This window comes from Triticum dicoccoides, chromosome 7B, assembly GCF_002162155.2.
Source record: "Triticum dicoccoides isolate Atlit2015 ecotype Zavitan chromosome 7B, WEW_v2.0, whole genome shotgun sequence".
NCBI classification, from domain to species: Eukaryota; Viridiplantae; Streptophyta; class Magnoliopsida; order Poales; family Poaceae; genus Triticum; species Triticum dicoccoides.
The window spans coordinates 201089145-201113006 of NC_041393.1; the positions used below are offsets into that span (position 1 = coordinate 201089145).

General features: G+C 48.0%; 1 protein-coding gene across 1 annotated transcript; it reads left to right on the forward strand.

The window, feature by feature from the left end:
- The first annotated feature begins 1812 nt into the window (after positions 1–1812).
- Positions 1813–20265, forward strand: LOC119338814. Its single transcript, XM_037611040.1, has 5 exons — positions 1813–1913; positions 3324–3833; positions 4123–4176; positions 4551–4666; positions 20073–20265. The coding sequence occupies exons 1-5, from the start codon at positions 1813–1815 to the stop codon at positions 20213–20215; spliced, it is 924 nt and encodes a 307-aa protein (XP_037466937.1). The 3' UTR covers positions 20216–20265.
- Positions 20266–23862: the final 3597 nt, after the last annotated feature.

The window sequence follows — 23862 nt, forward strand, 5'->3', positions numbered from 1 at the left end:
AGTCGGATAATTTCGGCTGGGTTGGACTGGATTGTCTGACGGATCGACGGGATGTCGGTCAAAGCAGAAGATGGCGGTGATTTCAGCGACGACGACATAGGAGCGTGATGCTGATGGTGGCCGACTTCTGGGGCGTGGAAACACGTGGTGTAGGCTTGAGGGCTTGTGCGGCTTCGACAAGACTAAGGTGCGGGGTTGATTTAAGGCAGTGTACACATGAGAGCTTGAAGTTGACATGGCGCGGGGTAGCAAGGCGCAGCTACATGGAGTCATGTTGAAGGTGGAGTTGAAGTCTGATGGATGACTACACTCTGTGCTGATGAAGGGGCTACGGCGTAAGAATTCGGAGATTCGAAGCCTATTTCAGCGGGATAGCGAGAGACACGTGGGTCGGACTGGGTACCAATGGTCTGATGGAGACGTGATACTCGGCATCGGTCGGTGATGATCGGTGGTTCTCTGCAGTGGGGGGTTGAGGCAGTGGGGGCTAGCTACCCGGGAGACTCGACCAGGACAGCAGAGGCTCGACGCGGTGATAGCGGCGAGGCGTGCGGTAAGCACGGGACACAGCGACAGACCAAGGCACTGGTGGTCAAACATATGGTCAGAAAAAGTGTGCAAGGGTGCTGAAGCAGTGTTGACGAGTACGAGATTCAAGTTGGTGACTGGGTCTATCGGTGCTAGTTGATGGACAGGAGTTGATCATGGAGAATCTGAGAAAGTGACGGAAAGTCTGAAATTGTCAAAAGCTGAGAGAGTACATGGCCGTATATTTTGTGGTGTTCAGTGCACATGGCAAAGTGCGGATGACAAGTACAGAAGGAGGCGGAGTGCTATAGCTGTGGGACATGTTGGAGACTATCCGGGAAAAAGGATGAGACAACTGTGAATTTGACTCAGGGTGACACAGGGCGACGGTGAAATTCTTTCACGTTTCAGACAGACGGTCAAGAAAGAGCGGTGATGTTGAGTTCAGGTAACTCTTGTATGTGACAACCAATATATATGTGAGTTGTTCATTTTCACGCAGATAAGTTATCGGTGTGTGATGACGTTGAACGGAAACTCCGGAAGTTGGGAGCACAAAGTAGAGTAATGAAAAACTTAATTTTGCTCGTGTTGACTGTGGTCAAGAAAAGGAGGGACTACAAGTTGCAGGTGGAGTCACATGGAGTCTGGGAGTAGCAGCGGTGCTCATGGCATATCTTAAGTCCAATGTACAAGCAGGTTCGATGCATTGATGAATCCAAGGTGGTGGAGAATATTCGCCAAGGTGGAGTTTGTTAGAGTTGTGTCGAATATTATTGTACAAGTTAGGTTACAGTTGGACTTGGTTTTGGACTGTGTGTAGACAGGGTAGGAGTTGTGTCTCAATAGGACACTTGTATCCTAGGCCTCTCATATATATCGGAGGTAGACACACGATGTAACCTATGCCAACATAATAGCACGGGCACGCAGGGGAGCCGGCGGCGTGTGCCGGCGCCCGGGCGGCCGGAGTGCGGTATTGTGACGGTGTCACGGGGAGGAGCGCTCGTATTCATGCCCCGGGGATGTAGCCATATTGGTGAACCTCGTTAACAAATCTCGGTGTCGTGCTTGTGTGATTGCTTGATCCTCGGTAGATCGACGGAGTGCCTCGGTTTATTCTAACATTCCACTCCTTCCCCTTGGACGGCCACCCTCAGGTTCTCCGACGAGATCCTCGTGTGACGCACCGCGCGATGGAGATGTCGACATGGTCTCTCCCTCCCATCCGCGTCAAGGCCGGAGGGGACTGCCGGCGGCAGACAGCAAGCGAGCGAGCGTACGATGGCCGCCCTCGCCGTCGGGATGGCTCGCTGCAGCGGCATCCTCCTCATCCTGATTCTCTCCGTCGGTATGGCCTCAGAGTCCACGCTGGTGGGTGACAGGTGAGCCACGGGCTCGCAGTCGTCGTGCGGCGCTGGGATGCATTGCGCCTCCTGCTCCCCACTCGCCGGGAGCCCCTGCTACGCCACCCCGTGCACCCCGTTCGCCGCGGCGGCCTCCAACACTGCCGGTGCGGTCAGAAACAGTCTAGATGCTTTATTATTTACTAAAACTAAAATAGGGAGTGCGGGTTGATATCATTTAAACCGAGGGGCCTTTTTGAAAAACTGCCATGATGACGGACGACCAGAAGCAATATCTGCTTTATTATTATTATTATTATATTATATATATATATATATAGTGATGCTGTTCATCACCCAGGGTGCAGAATAAGTTATTCTCCACCCGAGGTAATCTTACGGTAACTTCATAATTAAATTACGTTTTGAGTTCAAATAGTTACATTCCTATTGATTCACTACGTAAAATTTGGTATAAGAAAAAAATATAGGTCATAAGACAAGAAAAATTTGGAGTTCATGTATATTTTACACTATGTTTTTACGTTTGTAATTTTACGTAACATAAAATATTTTTTACGGCGATTGTATATTTTCTTACGATCTATTTTTACGTCAGAAATAAGATAAAACTTACGAAACGTAAAATTACAGTGCATTGGTGGTAAAATAGTGGGGGTGAAGAATAACTATTCCTCACCCAGGGTGACGAATAGTCAATCCCTATATATATATATATATATATATATATATATATATATATATATATATATATATATATATATATATATATATATATATATATAGGTAGAGAGTAGAGATAGATTACCATGCTAGGGCTTTCGGAGAACATATCGCTAAGGCGTTCGTTTTCAGAGATTTTACACGTGGTAGATTCAGCAATTTTACATGTGGAATAGTAGATTTATTTTAGGGATATCTGCAATTTGATTTACTATTGCTACATTAGGTTATGTTTCTAATGTTGATTGCATCTCGGTCAGTGTGTAGCCTAGGGTTCTGGAGCGTTACGTTAGCTCAAGCTGTTAAATATATATTTGCGAGTTATGTCCTTACTTTTGTGAACTGGATTGTTGATGCCCCAACTAGTGATGAGTTCGTAACGGAATCTTTGAATCTAGCCTAGGGATCTATAACATGACGTAAGCCCTAGTTACCTAATTAAGCTGTTCAAAATGGTAGAGATTTATGGCATACCATAGTGAACCTGATTTATGGGAGAACCATACTGCTCTAATGCCAGCGATATCTTGATATCTAGCCTGAGAAATCAAAGATTTACTATAAGTAGCCTTTGTGCTCACCCTCTGTTTTCATGTTCATGGTGGTGTATCCCTTCTGTTTTAAACTTACGTTCACGTTTCTTTTGTTTCTCTGTCAAGCATTTTGCCTTTCCCAGTCTGAAGCTTTTGCAATTACCTCCAACAGGGAACTAAAAACTACGGGATCCAGACCGGCTAATCCTGTGCCCAACCCTGATGAGAGTTCATTATCTCATATCAAGAGTCAAGATATGTTAGCTGACAAGGTTGTGGACCAATGGGATGACAGTGACACTAAAAACTCCTCTGGAAGTGCATCATATCAAGTTGTTCCTTACAAGAATGTCCAGGGAGAAAACAACTTACCTGTGCTGTCTAAAAAAAGAAAATTCATTATCAGTACATATTCTGTGCAATGTACTACTTGCAAAAAATGGAGAGTTGTACCATCCAAACTGAAATATGAGCAAATCCGAGAGAATATTATACAAGTTCCTTTTTCTTGCAAATATGTCCATGGGTGGAAGCCACAAGTTACATGCCATGATCCAACTGATATATCTGAGGATAATGGCATGGCATGGGCAATTGATATCCCATGCATCCCTCAGACCCCTCTTGGGTGGGAAAGGAATATTACTCTAAGGAATGAACAGAGCACGAGATTCACTGATGTGTGAGTATTACTTGTTTTGCACAACATCGTAGTTAATTTGTTTCCCAGCTTTTTGTATTTATTTCTGAGCTAATGATGTTGCAGTTGTTTTCTAACGTCCCTGGGTCGTAACTCTTGAGAGCTCAGAATGCTCATTTATGGTTTAGGAACTTAATGGTGTTCATATTTGATCAATGGTTAACCATTCATTCCTGTGGTTACACACCTTACACACCTATATAAAAGGATGTGCTTGCCGTTCCGTGTATGTATTGTATGACTATTTTGTGACACTTATACATCCTTTCAGGTACTATATCTCTCCCGCAGGCATAAAAATAAGATCCAAGAAAGAGGTTGAAAGGTAAGCTAACTTTTGTTTGGTCAACTTCTCTTCAATATCGTTACTTTCTTAAGCATATTATAATGCTCATATGCAGTTTTTCATTCATCTAGCATGTTGATAACCGCATCTGACTGGTATCCACTATTATTGTCATAATTATTACAAAGTGTTATTATTCTACTTTCACTACCTCAATTGCTCAATGATCACATAACCAGCATTGAGGCTTAGCTTTGTTGGGGCCTATTTTCAGAAATCTCGCCTGTTCTTGCAATTTGAACGTTGGAAACAACACAGAATACATGTGTATACTATGTGAAGTTGTGAACTTCTCCATGTGGTTCACTCTGTCTAGATGTTTATCTTATTCTTCATATGTTATACTTTGATAGGTATCTTGAAGACAACCCAGACTATGCTGCTGATTTACATTTATCTCAGTTTTCGTTCAAGGTACCTAAACCTCCAAATTGCCCTCGTCATTCAGAGCTTATTGAACCAACTGAAGGTATTTATGCACAATTTTTAACGCGGTTACTTTAACTGGCATGCTAAATGAATTGCTGGTTGGACTAGCCTCTCTCTTCTGTTTAAATAATAGCCACTATTGCTTGAAATTTGTATCAGTGATAAAATGGTTTTCAGATTGCCTTGTCAACTGAGAATGCATTACAAGGCTGTGTACTTTAATATTGTGGTACTTAATGGAACTATTTAAGTGGTAGGACAAGTGGTGAGCTGGGGTGTACATGATAGTAGGGCATTCATGTAAGCGAAGTTTCACACATGCCACTCATATTTTAAATGATCATAACAGGTTGAGATGTCATAAATTGGATTTTACTTTATTGTTTTAGATTTCTGTAAATTGGATGGCAAACCTGATAACATAACGTAGACCATTGCACGCACTAGTGGCTGATGGATTATATCCCCTTTACATGAATATAAACTATATGAGAGTTCTGTTAATGCATAACTCCGCCTATGTTGTCTCAACATAGCCGGTCCCAAGCCCGGGTAAAGGAGGAGGGTTGTGATAGGCTTGGCGAGCCAACGTAAAAACTCAGCCACTCTTATGGAGATGAAACCCAAATCAGTTTGGTTTCATGCCTGGGAGGTCGACCATGGAAGCCATTTTCTTGGTACGACAACTTATGGAGAGATATAGGGAGCAAAAGAAGGACTTGCATATGGTGTTCATTGACTTAGAGAAGGCCTATGATAAGATACCGCGGAATGTCATGTGGTGGGCCTTGGAGAAACACAAAGTCCCAGCAAAGTACATTACCCTCATCAAGGACATGTACAATAATGTTGTGACAAGTGTTCGAACAAGTGATGTCGACACTGATGACTTCCCGATTAAGATAGGACTGCATCAGGGGTCAGCTTTGAGCCCTTATCTTTTTGCATTGGTGATGGATGAGGTCACAAGGGGTATACAAGGAGATATCCCATGGTGTATGCTCTTTGCGGATGATGTGGTGCTAGTTGACGATAGTCGGGCGTGGGTAAATAGGAAGTTAGAGTTATGGAGACAAACCTTGGAATCGAAAGTGTCAGGACCCCGACTCAATGCCACATCGATCTAGCATGTAACACCTCATATCACTTTGCGGCCTCACGCACGGTATCCCCACGGGTGTCGCCTTACCTTTGCCCGGGACCGTTTGCGCCTTTTGGCACACGTATATGACAGTGTCGCTAGCATCCATATGATAAGGAGCCCGGGCTGACATGGCTAGTCGTAAACCCAAAGTGGCACAAACTTACAGGGACAGGCATCCATGACCCAGCATCGAACGTGTCGGTCATCAGCGAGTGAATCCAGGCTACAGCACTGGGCTAACAGGACTCCGGTTAACCGGGCTGTAGCGGGCTAACAGGACTCCGGTATTCATCGCGTGACATTTCCCTGAAGGGACAGACACAGGACCGAAGAAGGACACATGCCGGCCAGCCTAAGTGTTCCGGAGCAGTAGCAAGCTACCAGGGCTCAGTGGAAGCACTAGGAGACATTTCCCGGTAAGAGAGACTACTAAGGATAAACAACTAGATAGTCAGATCCCACACATAGCAATAAACATTACACGTACGCATAACATGCAAGTATGTGTTGTACAACATGGCATCACAGCATAACTCAACAACTCATATAGATAAAGGCTCAGAAGAGCCATCATAGCATTTATTACAAACAGGGGTCACATGACCCAACATTCAGAGCAATCAAGCAACAAACGGAAGCATTACATGTCTGAGTACAGACATCTATAAATGAAAAAGGCTGAAAGCCTGACTATCTACAACATCCGATCAAGATCGTAGCTGAGGTACTAGCTACTAGCCGAAGTCCATGAGAACACTAGTAAGACTGAAGTCTTCGCTGCAAAAACATAAATAAAGCAACATGAGTACAAAGGTATTCAGCAAGACTTACATCAGATCCTATCATACATGCATGTGTATCAAGAAGGTAATGTGGGGTATAGTTGCAGCAAGCCAGCTTTGACTCTGTGGCTATCCTGTTCTACGACTACCAGAAACTCTTGAGGTGAGACAACGTACACGAGTCCACTAATCACCACACAATACACTACTATGGACTCATCCCCGTCTCCCTACGAGAAGGCCATCCATAGCACTCACACTTGTCTTGAACATTTTAGAGTATCCACTTCAAGTTGTCTATGTACCATGTAAGCATCCAAGAAGTCCATAACCGCGGACCCGGCTATTCGAATAGATCATGTTAACCCTGCAGGGGTGTACATCTTCACACACGCTCTCGCCACTTACCGCCATGTACACGTTATGTATCTCGGCAACCTTCAAGCGGAAGCCTGGCGAGGGTGTCGGCCATGACCTGACTAACCACACAAGACTCTAGCCCAGGTTTATCGCCTATTCGGGTTCCATCCGCAAGGAGATCCGGCCGGGGTGTCGCTCACGGCCCCAAACGATGTGTGCAGGGTTCCCGAGCCCACCATCCGGGTGCCATTCGGTACACCAGGCCACGTATGCCTAGTCTGTCCCAAGCCCACCCTGCCGGGTGCCACTTGGTAGAAAAATAGCACTACCTACAAACACCAGAAACTAGTTGCGACTCCTGGACAGAGATCAAGTCGGTTAATAAGTCGAGAGGGCTTGGAGCGCCCGGAGCCCAATGTGTGGTAGTATCGAGTCATTGGACAACATACATAGAACTCGGTGCTTAAGGACGGTTCCAGTGACACAACCCACCATGTACTCCTACATGGCCTCTCACCACTACCTTTACCAAATCGTGTTCACACACTTCACTCTCAGCATCAGAACATATCGTAACACTCCAATTCATTCCCAATGAACCAGACCTGACACAACTCTAAGCAATAGCAGGCATAGCATGGTAGGAACACAACATGGCTCAATCAACTCCTACACATGCTAGTGGGTTTCAGCTATTTACTGTGGCAATGACAGGTCATGCAGAGGAATGGGTTCAACTACCGCAGCACAAAGTAGCAGATGAATCGTTGTTGTCCTAATGCAATAACTGAGAGCAGGAGCGAGAGAGTAGGATTGTATCGGAATGAACAAGGGGGGTTTGCTTGCCTGGTAAATTAACAAGGGAGGCACTGCTTCACAGACAGGTACTCTGGAACATCTCCGGAGCAGGACCTATCGAGAAGGAACAGTGCCGGCAATCAATACACAATCATATGCAACAATATGATGCATGAACATGGCATGAATATGTGATGTTGTGTGAGCTAATGCAACTAGTAATCATTTGGTTTGAAATCCATTTGAACCCAAAAGCTCAAATGCACTTCCAAAGTAGGCTCTTATATATGCCATAATGTGTTTTCCCATATTCAGCATGTATAAGTTAGTTTGTCATGCATGAGACTAGGACAGATGGATAGATTACATTTTTCTGATAATTTTTCATATATAAATTATTTTAATCTGAGCTACGGTTGAATTGTTATGAATTTTTGAAGTTTAAATCATTTTCTGGAATTTCCTGAATTATTTTAATTCCAGAAAATATATATTGCGCCAGCATGACGTCAGCACGACGTCAGCAGTCAACTGCGGCTGACTGGGGTCAAACCTGACATGTGCGGTCCACACGTCAGTGTCAGGGGGTTAAACAGGGTTAGTTTAATCCTAATTAAAAAGGTTAGTGGCGCTGGGGCCCACTGTCAGTGCCAGGGGGGTTAGTTAACAGTGATTAGCACTAAGCTAATCACCTGGCCGACGGGGCCCACCCGTCAGGCCGGCGAGGTCGTCGGCGGCGACCTCTGGACGCGGCGGCGTCCGCGATACCGGCCACGGGGACGGCGTCGGAGAGCACCGGGGCGTAGCCCGGGCTCTCGCGCACCTGGAGGGGCAGGTGGGAGGAGCTGGGGAGGCCGGAGCTCACCGGAGCAAAGCTCGCGGCGGCGGCCGGAGCTCGGCGGCTTGCGGCCGCGGCGTTGTGGTGCACGGCAGTGGAAGCGGAGGGCTCCTATGGCCTCCTGGCGTCACCAGGAACACAGTGACGCGCGCGGGAGTGGCTGGCTTGGGCTCATGCCACCGTGGCGCCATGGCTAGACGGGGCAAACGAGCACGGGGAGGAGGGGAAACAGGGGGAAACGGAGAGGGGCTCACGGCAGAGTTGCCGAGCAGGCCAGTGGGCTCGGGGAAGCACTGGTGCGGCCGGAGCGTTGTCGGCGATCTCGGGCAGCCGGTGACGAAGACGATGGCGATGGCGGCGTTCCAGGGCGTCCGGCGCCGTGCGTCTCGTCGAGGAGGCGTAGCCCACAGCGGCGGAGCGCGTGGACACGACGGAGGAACGAGGGGGAGGCAGTGGCCGCGGTGGTGCTTGTCGGCGGCGATGGCGTTCGGTTTCGGGAGAGAACAAGGGGGGAGGAAGAGAGAGCGAATGCGAGGGAGAGGAGAGAAGAGGTGCGGGGCGTGCGTGGCGTCGCGCGGGATCATCCAGAGCGACGAGGGGGGGGACAGGCAGGCAGGGAGGGAGGAGGTGGCGCGGCGCGGCGGTGCGCGCGGCACGCAGCTGCTTGGCGAGGGGGAGAAGACGACAGAGGAGGAGGCGGCTGGGCCGCCTGCTGGCTGGGCCGGCCTGCTAGGCCGCTGGGCTGCACAGGAGTTAGGCGCCAGGTAGTCCAAGTAGGGTTTCCCCTTTTTGTTTTCTTTTCTAATTTTTCTGACATTCGTTAATACTAAATCAATTTATTTACTTATGCCAATTTTTATGGAAGCTAGTTATATTAATCCAGAGCTCCTTTATAAATGGCATAATTTTTGGACCATATTATATATATATATAACAATATATATACAAAGCAAATAATTATCGGATTAATCCAAATGGCCAAAATTAAATATCCATGAGCTCCTAAAATATTTGTTTGATTTTTACCTCTGACCAATATTTTCAGAGAGCAACATGAACATTTCCTTGGACCTTTTTGGAGCAATTTTTATTTGGGTCATTTCCAAAAATGATTCTGAGGGTTTCACAAATCCCCATTTCAAATTAAATGGAATTTAAACATGATGCACAAATGACTAGCTAGTCTAGGTCATACCAGACTAGGGATGTGACAACTCGCCCCCACTTGGAAGAATCTCGTCCCGAGATTCAGGGGTCGACGGAAAGAAAGCGGGGTACTCCAGTCGAAGACGATCTTCTCGCTCCCAAGTAGCTTCTCTCTCGGAATGAGGAGACCACTGAACCTTGAGAAACTTGATGTTCTAACGTCGGGTAACACGCTCTGCTTGATCAAGAATGTGAACCGGGTACTCTCGGTATGTCAGGTTATCTTGGAGATCAAGCGTTTCATGGTCCACTCCGCGGATGGGATCCGAGAAGCAACGCCTGAGTTGAGAGACGTGGAAGACATCATGAACTCGAGAAAGATGTGGGGGTAGTTCCAACTGGTAGGCAACCTCTCCTCGTTTAGCGAGAATGCGAAAAGGACCAATGTAACGAGGAGCCAACTTGCCCTTGATACCGAAACGATGGGTACCCTTCATGGGAGTAACCCGAAGGTAAGCCTTGTCGCCAACTTCATAAGCCACTTCCTTATGACGACGGTCATACTGGCTCTTTTGACGAGACTGGGCTGTTTTCAGATTCTCACGGATGATGCGAACTTGCTCTTCTGCCTCCTGGATCATGTCCGGTCCAAAGAATTGTCTTTCACCGGTTTCTGACCAATTCAAAGGTGTTCGACATCTTCGTCCATAGAGAACTTCAAAAGGAGCTTTCTTGAGGCTGGATTGATAGCTATTGTTATAAGCAAACTCGGCAAAAGGAAGACATTTCTCCCAATCCATACCGAATGAGATAACGCAAGCTCTAAGCATGTCTTCGAGAATTTGATTGACCCGTTCCACCTGACCACTCGACTGAGGGTGGAAAGCGGTACTGAAGGAAAGATGGGTTCCCATGGCAGTTTGGAAACTCTCCCAGAAATGAGAAGTGAAAAGACTGCCACGGTCTGAATTGATCTCTAGTGGAACACCATGGAGTGATACTATTCGAGAAATATATAAGTCAGCGAGCTGACTAGCAGTGATACTCTCTCGAACAGGTAGGAAGTGAGCCACTTTGGAAAGACGATCAACGACTACAAAGATAGCGTTATTCCCTCTCTTGGTCCTGGGAAAGCCGGTGATGAATTCCATACCAACTTTATCCCATTTCCATTCAGGAATAGCTAAAGGCTGAAGGGTGCCAGCAGGTCTTTGATGCTCTGCCTTAACGCGACGACAAACGTCACATTTAGCAATGAACTCAGCGATTTCTCTCTTCATCCTAGTCCACCAGAACCTCTGGCGTAGGTCCTGATACATCTTAGTACTACCGGGATGAATCGTGAGAGGAGATTCATGCGCCTCCTTAAGAATCAATTGTCGTAGATGTTGATTCTTGGGAACCACCAAGCGATTCTCAAAGAAAACAACACCACGATCATCCATAGAGAAACATCCACCAACTCCCTTCTTAATGTTTCTCTTGATCCGAGAAATTCCTGTGTCTTGCTTTTGAGCAGCGACAATCCGATCTTCAAGATCAGGTTTCGCCACCAAGGTAGAAAGGAATCCGTGAGGAGCAATGTGAAGATTAAGCTTACAGAATTCCTCATGGAGAAGTGGTTGGCCTTGCTGCAACATGAGATTGTTGCAATAGGATTTACGGCTTAGAGCATCAGCCATGACATTGGCTTTGCCTGGGGTGTAGGTAATCCCTAGATCATAATCGGTGATTAACTCCAACCAACGTCTTTGCCTAAGGTTCAGATCCGGTTGGGTGAAGATATACTTGAGACTCTGGTGATCGGTGTAGATCTCGCAACGTTTACCAAGAAGGTAATGTCGCCAGGTCTTGAGTGCATACACTACGGCTGCAAGCTCTAGATCATGTGTAGGATAATTATCCTCATGTGGATGCAACTGTCGAGATGCATAGGCAATCACATGACGATCTTGCATAAGAATGCAACCTAGTCCCTGTCGTGAGGCGTCACAATAGATAACAAAGTCCTTTGTGAAATCCGGTGGCACAAGTATGGGAGCAGAAGTCAGGCATCTTTTTAGTTCCTGAAAACTGTACTCATACTGTGGGGACCACTCAAACTTTTTATCTTTCTTGAGAAGTTCCGTGAGAGGTTTGGCTACTTTAGAGAAGTTTTCAACAAAGCGGCGACAATAGCTGGCTAGACCAAGGAAGCTCCTAACTTGTTTAACGGTTTCAGGTGGAGTCCAATCGAGAACGGCCTTAACTCTCTCGGGGTTGACAGCAATGCCCTTACCAGAGATTACGTGGCCTAGGTAGGTCACTTCTGGCAACCAAAATTCACACTTGGATAACTTGGCATAAAGGCGGTGCTCTCTGAGTTTTCCTAACACAAGTCTAAGATGTTCAGCATGCTCTTCCTCGTTCTTCGAGTAAATAAGAATATCATCGAGGAAAACCACGACGAACTTATCTAAGTACTCCATGAAGATCGAGTTCATCAAGCGGGAGAATGTGGCTGGGGTGTTGGTTAGGCCAAAGGACATGACGGTGTACTCGTACTGGCCATAACGAGTGACAAAGGCCGTCTTGGGAATGTCCCCGTTTCTGATCTTGATTTGGTGGTAGCCTAACCTTAAATCCATCTTGGAGAAGACCGGGGATCGAGCGAGCTGATCATACAGGTCGTTGATCCTGGGGAGCGGATACTTGTTCTTTATCTTGACCAAATTAACGGGACGATAATCTACAACCATCCGGTCCGTACCATCCTTCTTCTTAACAAAGAGGACGGGGCAAGCCCAAGGAGAAGAACTAGGACGGATGAAACCTTTTTGCAAGGACTCGTCCAGTTGTTTCTTAAGCTCGGCTAATTCTAAGGGTGCCATCTTGTAAGGTCTCCTAGAGATTGGAGCTATTCCTGGAATAAGATCTATGACGAACTCTACATCTCTGTCAGGTGGAACACCTGGCAGTTCCTCTGGAAAGACATCCGGAAAGTCACGGACTACCGGGATATCTTCAAGGTCTGGAAGAGGGCTGGCATTAAGAGAATAGAGCTGACGCTTTGCAACTCTAGTGGAGACAGTGACTATCTTGCCAGATGGGTGTGTAAGCTGAACAGATTTGGTGTAACAATCAATCTTGGCATGATGAGTTGTCATCCAGTCCATACCCACGATGATGTTAATATCTGAGGACTTGAGGGCTACAAGTGATGCAAGGAATACAAGTCTATCAACAAGGATTTCATTACCATAGCTGATTCTGGTGGTCTGCCATCTAGACCCTGGGGTTTGGATTTCAAGCGGAGTTGGCATATCACAAAATGATATGTCGTGCAAACGAGCATAGCCTTCAGAAATGAAGGAGTGAGATGCTCCAGTATCGAATAGAACTGATGCTGGGTGACAATTGACAAGGAGTGTACCAAGAACGACATCCGGATCATCATGAGCGTCTTTAGCTGAGACGTGATGCACACGTCCACGTTCAGTGGGGGCTGACTTGACACTGATCATCTTGCGTGATGGCTTAACACAGCCAACAGTCTTCTCGGGCTGGGGTGGAGCATAACTAGTCTGAGAACAGTCACGTGCATAGTGCCCTGGCTTCCCGCATGTGAAGCAAGTCCCTGAGGTTGGACGTGGACCCGCACTGACAAGCAGTCTACCAGTAGGCCTGGGTGAAACATATGACTGAGCTGGAGGAGGCACCACATGGGATGGCCTCGGTGCATAACCGGAAGGAAGAGTGGAGTTTGGAACCCAAATCCAGCGCTTCTGGGAACTAGAGCCAGAGGAAGATCCCAAATCACGGGTGTGCTTACGAGACTCCTCGTAAGTGAGCTGAGTTGTCTCTGCATTGATGGCCTTGTTCACAAGGGCTTGGAATGTATCACAATGATGTAGGTGGAGATCACGACGCAACTTGGGGTTGAGACCCTTCCGGAACCTAGCTTGCTTCTTGGCGTCCATGGACACTTCTTCTGTGGCATAGCGAGCGAGGTTCTCAAACTCTCTACTGTAAGCATCAACAGCCATCTTATTCTGGGTGAAACTACAGAACTCTTCTCTCTTGCGATCAAGGAGGGCTTCTGGAATGTGATGCTCGCGAAAAGCCTCAGTGAAATCTCTCCAGGTAGGAATCTGGCCGGCTGGAAGCATAGCCTCATAGTTCTGCCACCAAAGACTAGCAGGACCTTCCAGGTGGTATGTGGCATAGGTGACCTTGTCATCTTCAGCTACGCTCACGGAACGCAGCTTATGAGTGATGCTACGGAGCCAGTCATCTGCATCGAGTGCCTCGATGGAATGATGAAAGGTAGGTGGGTGCAAGCGAATGAAGTCATGAATGGTCGCAGACTTATTGGACTGATGTGCGGTGTTCTCCTCGATACGTGCCAACAAACGGTTAGACTCACGCTCGTTCCTCTCCATTTCTAACATAAACTCTGCCAACGAAGGCGGGTCAGGAGGATCCTCATCCCTACCATCTCCATGGTTCTGGCTACGAACAATAGAACTTGATGACATCCTGAGAAATGAAACCAGGGACGGAGTCAGCATCAACTATAGACTGTAGAATGTAGGACAAGGAATTAGTATCTCTCGAACTCCTAGGGAAATTCCGGCAGCATAACGGCAGTAAAGTGCTCAGAATGAGACATCCTGCTAAAAATGGGGTAGTACAACAACTCAACATCACCACTCAAGGTTCTGGGATAGTACTAAACAGACTACACCGGAAGTACTCGAAACTGGGGTATGACTCTGATCAACCAATCCTATGGGACTACGGAGTAGTAACACGTGATCCTGATAGACAGAAGAGAAAGCCTAGTTCCTTAACCCCGTAGGAAGGATAGGACGACTCAGATCAGAAGGCCATGAGGTAAAGGAATAAAAAGAGCCTTACGTTCCTTCCCACAATCAATTCCCTTACATAACTAAAGAATTTCTAGACTCAACTTCGACCAGTTTGGCTTGGTAATCCTACAGGCAGTTAGGCTCTGATACCAAGGCTGTCAGGACCCCGACTCAATGCCACATCGATCTAGCATGTAACACCTCATATCACTTTGCGGCCTCACGCACGGTATCCCCACGGGTGTCGCCTTACCTTTGCCCGGGACCGTTTGCGCCTTTTGGCACACGTATATGACAGTCTCGCTAGCATCCATATGATAAGGAGCCCGGGCTGACATGGCTAGTCGTAAACCCAAAGTGGCACAAACTTACAGGGACAGGCATCCATGACCTAGCATCGAACGTGTCGGTCATCAGTGAGTGAATCCAGGCTACAGCACTGGGCTAACAGGACTCCAGTGAACCGGGCTGTAGCGGGCTAACAGGACTCCGGTATTCATCGCGTGACATTTCCCCGAAGGGACAGACACAGGATTGAAGAAGGACACATGCCGGCCAGCCTAAGTGTTCTGGAGCAGTAGCAAGCTACCAGGGCTCAGTGGAAGCACTAGGAGACATTTCCCGGTAAGAGAGACTACTAAGGATAAACAACTAGATAGTCAGATCCCACACATAGCAATACACATTACACGTACGCATAACATGCAAGTATGTGCTGTACAACATGGCATCACAGCATAACTCAACAACTCATATAGATAAAGGCTCAGAAGAGCCATCATAGCATTTATTAGAAACAGGGGTCACATGACCCAACATTCAGAGCAATCAAGCAACAAACGGAAGCATTACATGTCTGAGTACAGACATCTATAAATGAAAAAGGCTGAAAGCCTGACTATCTACAACATCCGATCAAGATCGTAGCTGAGGTACTAGCTACTAGCCGAAGTCCATGAGAACACTAGTAAGACTGAAGTCTCCGCTGCAAAAACATAAATAAAGCAACATGAGTACAAAGGTACTCAGCAAGACTTACATCAGATCCTATCATACATGCATGTGTATCAAGAAGGTAATGTGGGGTATAGTTGCAGCAAGCCAGCTTTGACTCTGTGGCTATCCTGTTCTACGACTACCAGAAACTCTTGAGGTGAGACAACGTACACGAGTCCACTAATCACCACACAATACACTACTATGGACTCATCCCCGTCTCCCTACGAGAAGGCCATCCATAGCACTCACACTTGTCTTGAACATTTTAGAGTATCCACTTCAAGTTGTCTATGTACCATGTAAGCATCCAAGAAGTCCATAACCGCGGACCCGGCTATTCGAATAGATCATGTTAACCCTGCAGGGGTGTACTTCTTCACACACGCTCTCGCCACTTACCGCCATGTACACGTTATGTATCTCGGCAACCTTCAAGCGGAAGCCTGGCGAGGGTGTCGGCCACGACCTGACTAACCACACAAGACTCTAGCCCAGGTTTATCGCCTATTCGGGTTCCATCCGCAAGGAGATCCGGCCGGGGTGTTGCTCACGGCCCGAAACGATGTGTGCAGGGTTCCCGAGCCCACCATCCGGGTGACACTCGGTACACCAGGCCACGTGTGCCTAGTCTGTCCCAAGCCCACCCTGCCGGGTGCCACTTGGTAGAAAAATAGCACTACCTACAAACACCAAAAACTAGTTGCGACTCCTGGACAGAGATCAAGTCGGTTAATAAGTCGAGAGGGCTTGGAGCGCCCGGAGCCCAATGTGTGGTAGTATCGAGTCATTGGACAACATACATAGAACTCGGTGCTTAAGGACGGTTCTAGTGAGACAACCCACCATGTACTCCTACATGGCCTCTCACCACTACCTTTACCAAATCGTGTTCACACACTTCACTCTCAGCATCAGAACATATCGTAACACTCCAATTCATTCCCAATGAACCAGACCTGACACAACTCTAAGCAATAGCAGGCATAGCATGGTAGGAACACAACATGGCTCAATCAACTCCTACACATGCTAGTGGGTTTCAGCTATTTACTGTGGCAATGACAGGTCATGCAGAGGAATGGGTTCAACTACCGCAGCACAAAGTAGCAGATGAATCGTTGTTGTCCTAATGCAATAACTGAGACCAGGAGCGAGAGAGTAGGATTGTATCGGAATGAACAAGGGGGGTTTGCTTGCCTGGTAAATCAACAAGGGAGGCACTGCTTCACAAACAGGTACTCTGGAACATCTCCGGAGCAGGACCTATCGAGAAGGAACAGTGCCGGCAATCAATACACAATCATATGCAACAATATGATGCATGAACATGGCATGAAGATGTGATGTTGTGTGAGCTAATGCAACTAGTAATCATTTGGTTTGAAATCCATTTGAACCCAAAAGCTCAAATGCACTTCCAAAGTAGGCTCTTATATATGCCATAATGTGTTTTCCCATATTCAGCATGTATAAGTTGGTTTGTCATGCATGAGACTAGGACAGATGGATAGATTACATTTTTCTGATAATTTTTCATATATAAATTATTTTAATCTGAGCTACGGTTGAGTTGTTATGAATTTTTGAAGTTTAAATCATTTTCTAGAATTTCCTGAATTATTTTAATTCCAGAAAATATATATTGCGCCAGCATGACGTCAGCACGACGTCAGCAGTCAACTGCGGCTGACTGGGGTCAAACCTGACGTGTGGGGTCCACACGTCAGTGTCAGGGGGTTAAACAGGGTTAGTTTAATCCTAATTAAAAAGGTTAGTGGCGCTGGGGCCCACTGTCAGTGCCAGGGGGGTTAGTTAATAGTGATTAGCACTAAGCTAATCACCTGGCCGACGGGGCCCACCCGTCAGGCCGGCGAGGTCGTCGGCGGCGACCTCTGGACGCGGTGGCGTCCGCGATACCGGCCACGGGGACGGCGTCGGAGAGCACCGGGGCGTAGCCCGGGCTCTCACGCACCTGGAGGGGCAGGTGGGAGGAGCTGGGGAGGCCGGAGCTCGCCGGAGCAAAGCTCGCGGCGGCGGCCGGAGCTCGGCGGCTTGCGGCCGCGGTGTTGTGGTGCACGGCAGTGGAAGCGGAGAGCTCCTACGGCCTCCTGGCATCACCAGGAACACGGTGACGTGCGCGGGAGTGGCTGGCTTGGGCTCATGCCACCGTGGCGCCATGGCCGGCGGCGAGGAACTTGCGGGCGCGGTGGTTGAGCTAGCTAGACGGGGCAAACGAGCACGGGGAGGAGGGGGAAACATGGGGAAACGGAGAGGGGCTCACGGTGGAGTTGCCGAGCAGGCCAGTGGGCTCGGGGAAGCACTGGTGCGGCCGGAGCATTGTCGGCGATCTCGGGCAGCCGGTGACGAAGACGATGGCGATGGCGGTGTTCCAGGGCATCCGGCGCCGTGCGTCTCGTCGAGGAGGCGTAGCCCACAGCGGCGGAGCGCGTGGACACGACGGAGGAACGAGGGGGAGGCAGTCGCCGCAGTGGTGCTTGTCAGCGGTGACGGTGTTCGGTTTCGGGAGAGAACGAGGGGGGAGGAAGAGAGAGCGAATGCGAGGGAGAGGAGAGAAGAGGTGCGGGGCGTGCGTGGCGTCGCGCGGGATCGTCCAGAGCGACGAGGGGGGGACAGGCAGGCAGGGAGGGAGGAGGTGGCGCGGAGCGGCGGTGCGCGCGGCACGCAGCTGCTTGGCGAGGGGGAGAAGACGACAGAGGAGGAGGCGGCTGGGCCGCCTGCTGGCTGGGCCGGCCTGCTAGGCTGCTGGGCTGCACAGGAGTTAGGCGCCAGGTAGTCCAAGTAGGGTTTCCCCTTTTTGTTTTCTTTTCTAATTTTTCTAACATTTGTTAATACTAAATCAATTTATTTACTTATGCCAATTTTTATGGAAGCTAGTTATATTAATCCAGAGCTTATAAATGGCATAATTTTTGGACCATATTTTATATATATAACAATATATATACAAAGCAAATAATTATCGGATTAATCCAAATGGCCAAAATTAAATATCCATGAGCTCCTAAAATATTTGTTTGATTTTTACCTCTGACCAATATTTTCAGAGAGCAACATGAACATTTCCTTGGACCTTTTTGGAGCAATTTTTATTTGGGTCATTTCCAAAAATGATTCTGAGGGTTTCACAAATCCCCATTTCAAATTAAATGGAATTTAAACATGATGCACAAATGACTAGCTAGTCTAGGTCATACCAGACTAGGGATGTGACAGAAAGGGTTTAGGCTTAGTAGAACTAAAACCGAGTACATGATGTGCGGTTTCAGTACTACTAGGTGTGAGGAGGAGGAGGTTAGCCTTGATGGCCAGGTGGTACCTCGGAAGGACACCTTTCGGTATTTGGGGTCAATGTTGCAGGAGGATGGGGGTATTGATGAAGATGTGAACCATCGAATCAAAGCCGGATGGATGAAGTGGCGCCAAGCTTCTGGCATTCTCTGTGACAAGAGAGTGCCACAAAAGCTAAAAGGCAAGTTCTACAGGATGGCGGTTCGACCCGCAATGTTGTATGGCACGGAGTGTTGGCCGACTAAAAGTCGACATGTTCAACAGTTAGGTGTGGCGGAGATGCGTATGTTGAGATGGATGTGTGGCCACACGAGGAAGGATCGAGTCCGGAATGATGATATACGAGATAGAGTTGGGGTAGCACCAATTGAGGAGAAGCTTGTCCAACATCGTTTGAGATGGTTTGGGCATATTCAGCGCAGGCCTCCAGAAGCTCCAGTGCATAGCGGACGGCTAAAGCATGCGGAGAATGTCAAGAGAGGGCGGGGTCGGCCAAATTTGACATGGGAGGAGTCCGTTAAGAGAGACCTGAAGGATTGGAGTATCGACAAAGAGCTAGCTATGGACAGGGGTGCGTGGAAGCTTGCTATCCATGTGACAGAGCCATGAGTTGGTTGCGAGATCTTATGGGTTTCACCTCTAGCCTACCCCAACTTGTTTGGGACTAAAGGCTTTGTTGTTGTTGTTGTTGTTGTTGTTGTTGTTGTTGTTGTTGTTGTTTGTAGAGTTCTGTTAATGCATGCTGCCTATATATAGTTGCATAACACAGACAGCCAGGTGGGTGACTTCTAGTACCCATGTTGATTATAGCACCACTCCTAGATTAAGTTCTTGCAACTAGCTAGCGATTTAGGGATCTTGTAGCAGCTGTTGGAAATTTAGAATCACTGTGTGGGGTTCATTGGTGGTTGGTGATGTCTGTTGTTTCCATCTGCTCCCTCCGTTCGGAAATAGTTGTCATTGAAATGGATGTACCTAGATGTATTTTAGTTCTAGATACATCCATTTTGAAGAGAAGTAATTCCGAATGGAGGGAGTATTACTATACTTGCATACAATGACCCTTGCATAACAGACGACGTCTTGATGTGATTAGCTTGCTTGTCTTCTCTTCTGGCTCAAGTGAATGGCGTTCTATTCACTCTTTGTGTCTGTGCAACCATCTGATAATTTGTCACACATGATTTGTTATTTATCTGATGGCATGCTCTTATTTTCAGTGCCACCTCCGGTTCACGAGGATCCCGTGCACAACTACATGCCGGTCCCTCATGGAGAAGCCAATCTTGTAACTCACATAGCAGTGACACTAGCTCTACAAGTACCAGTGATGCTCTCCAAAAAGAGAAAACTAAACCAGTGATGCTCTCCAGAAAGAAAGAAAAATGCTCTATCAGTGATGTTCAAACGTCAGACTTGAAATGTGCTATTTTGCTGCATTATCTTACTGTGTGTGTTCTACCTTAGCTAAGCTCGCTCCCCTTATGCCGTACGTTGCTCCAGCTTGGCTGGAACTGAGAAAGTTTTTGGGACATCGACATCAACAGAGGAATGTTGTTGCAGAAAGTTATTGAAACTATCACATTGCTTTTACCTCACTCTGTTCGTGTGCTGTGAATGCCTATAACTTTAAGTTTATGTGTGTTGCACATCATAATCTCTTGGATAACAGAAGTTTCTGCCACCCCCATTCTATGACCAAAGATCACATTATATACATATATCTATTTCATGTTTATGTGACGAATTGCGTAAACGCGCAAGCCCATAGCATTTTAGACCTTTTTAAGTTCAAACATACAAATGACAAAAGCCGTTAAACTATGTATCATATTGATCTGCATCTCAAAAGAAAAACAAACAAGGATTCTTATAGAACTAGAAACATAAAATGCATTTCATGGAAAGAGTGAGCCCCATTCTGTGATCAAAGAGTTTACAAACTGGCATGAGAAAATTTTAGCTGTTCTGCACCTTTATTAGCCTGACATGACAAAATGTCACAGCGACCTCTGGTTAAGGGCATCGTTGGATGGCAAGTCTTACAAGATGCAGGAACAAGAAAAATTCTTTATGAGGTCAAATAAACCTTGTACCAATTGAGGGATACAACAGACAACTAGTAGCTCTTATACATTATTAACTGTCAAAATAAATAGCTTCACCGGCCCATAATTACCGACCGCAGGCCTTGTTCAGCCCATGAGGAGAAAACAAGGAACTCGTTTTGTTGTCTCGTTTGTAGAATCGCGAAAACACGGTAACGGCCAACTTGGAGCTGAATTCGGACATGGAGTGTCAAAAAAATGCAAATTGGAGCTGAATTCGAATATGGAGTGGCGCCAATATATAGCTTCGACACGCAATCTTGGGCTCACGTTAATTTTCTTCCCCCAACTAGCTTGGAATCGTCCGAGTCCAATCGAGAGAGAGAAAACTGCAACACCAATTTAGGGCAATGCCGCTGCAGCCGCGCGCCGTCGTCCTGCCATTGCCCGCCGTCGCCTCGAAAGTGGCACCCAAGAGAAGCAAAGTTGCGGCGATGACAGCGGCCAAGAGAACTAGTGGCGCGCCCCGCTCGCCGGAGAAGGTTCCTCGGGTGGATGCAGCGGCCAAGAAGTCGAACAGCGCGCCCCGCTTGCCTGCGAAGGTTCTTCAGAAGTCCACCGTGGATGCGGCGCACCGGCAACTGCGATTCGCGTGCGGGGATGCTGTGGAGGTGCGCAACAGGTTATGCACGAACGTCGTCTTCTCCGGCAACACGCAGCTGGTGATCTACCTCCGCGCCAAGGTAGTCTCCGCCTCGGCCGGCACCGAGTCCTACCTCGTCGAGTACCCTGCCATCAACAGCAAACCCAGCCGTGTCGCACGAGTGCCATCATGGGATGTCCGCGAGCCCCATCGCGCTCCACCCCACCCGGCCGCCGACGCAGCACCGCCGGCCAGTTCCAAGAGACCACCACCGCCGGAGCAGACAGAGCGCGGCGGCGATTGTTGCAAGAAGGAGAAGAGGGTCGGCAAAGGGATCCCGATGGACGCGTTGTGCCGATTCTACGAGGAGCATGATCCAGAGTTTGCGTTGAAGCTGCGCCGCGTGACGATGATGACGAAGGTCGATGGAGAGCGCCCAACAGTTTACGTTTAGTTCTAGTTCTCTCGGGAAGTAGTTTTCTTCTTTGCTCTCTCTACTAGTTGTCTGTTATGAATTCATGATCGATCGCTGGAGAGAGGAATTGATGAACATGATCATTAGCAGTAAGAACTCTGCAATTGACTAGATGTATAATGTATTCATGATCGCTGGAGAGAGGAACTGATGTATGTGCCTAGTCCATATATTATTAAACGGTTCTGCTATTTCTCAGTCGACTGAGAAATAGTGAAGTCTCAGTCAACTGTTTTACCCTTCGGCCTGTGTAACGCTCTTTGTCCAGCCTGTTTGCCTTTTTTCCTTTGCTCCCATCGGCCTTGGTTCTGTAGGGGCTAGGGAGTGTTTGTTGGGCTTAGAGCATTACTAGTAGAACCCTCAAACCCTCAAACCCCTAAAAATAACTGCTTTTTTTTTACAGTTTTCGTCGAAAAAAAGCCGTAGACTAGAACCCCTTAACCCTCAAACCCTCTCCCAATCCTCAAAAGTAAGGGTCGGGGAGCAAAACCTACCCCAACCCTCATTTGGCGGTTATCCTCGCGCGGGAGGGAAAAATCCTCCCAACTCCCACGCCCACGCCCGCGACCGCCGCTGCTAGTCGCCCCCGTCGCCGGCAGCCACCCCGTCGACCTCCCGCGCGCAACGACAACGTCGTTCATGGGGAATATTCCATTATAAGGGTTGGGTTTGAGGGTTCTAATCTTTGCCCCTGTTTTTCAACCCGTAAAAGTGCACAAAAAGATCATTTTTGGACCCTTAAAACGCTAGTGAGGGTTTGAGGGTTTGAGGGTTCTACTAGTAATGCTCTAAGGTACGTAGGTGGTCGATGGGTCTTTTTCTCATTTTCTTTTTTGTTTGTTTTTGGGGGCGATTCAGAGGGGAACGGGCAGATATGTGTGCTCCCATCGATGGTTGACGCTGGTGATGGAGTAATTTATCTCTGTTATTATACGCTCTCTGTTTTGTCTTTTTTTTTGTTTTTTGGTTCGAGTAGTTGCATGTCTTCTAACCCGACCCGCAACTAGACTTTTTTGTTCTATCGAAGGGGGCGCCAGTAGAGGGGGCGGGCCAGTTGCAAGCCCAACAACAACCCCGCAACTGCAAGTGCCGCACCCGACAACAACTGCATGTCCCCAAACATGGTTGCAACTAGACTTTCTTCTGTCGGAGGAGGCGGCGGAAGAGGGGGCGGACTAGTTGCATGTCCGACTCTAGGCATGCAACTACAAGTGTCGCACCCGACCGCAACTGCATGTCTTCTACTTCGACCGCAACTAGACTTTTTTGTTCTGCCGGAGGGGGCGCCGGTAGAGGGGGGGAAGTTGCAAGCCCGACAACCCCGCAACTGCAAGTGCCGCACCCGACCGCAACTGCATGTCCCCGAACATGGTTGCAACTAGACTTTCTTTTGTCGGAGGGGGCGGCGGAAGAGAGGGCAGGCCAGTTGCATGTCCGACTCTAGGCATGCAACTGCAAGTGTAGCAGCCGACCGCAACTGCATGTCTTCTAACCAACCCCAACTGGACTTTTTTGTTGTGTCGGAGGGGGCTGGCCAGTTGCAAGCCTGACAACAGCCCTGCAACTGCAAGCGCCACACCCGACCGAAACTGCATGTCCCTCAACATGCTTGCAACTGAGCTTTTGTTTTGTCGGAGGGGGTGGCGGGAGAGAGGGCGGGCCAGTTTGCATGTCCGATACTGGGCATGTAACTGCAAGTGTCACCCTCGACCACAACTACATGTCTTCTTACCCGACCGTAATTGGACTCTTTTTCTGTCGAAGGGGGCGCCGGTAGAGAGGGTGGGCCAGTTGCAAGCCCGACAACAGCCCCGCAATTGCAAGTGCCGCACCCGACCGCAACT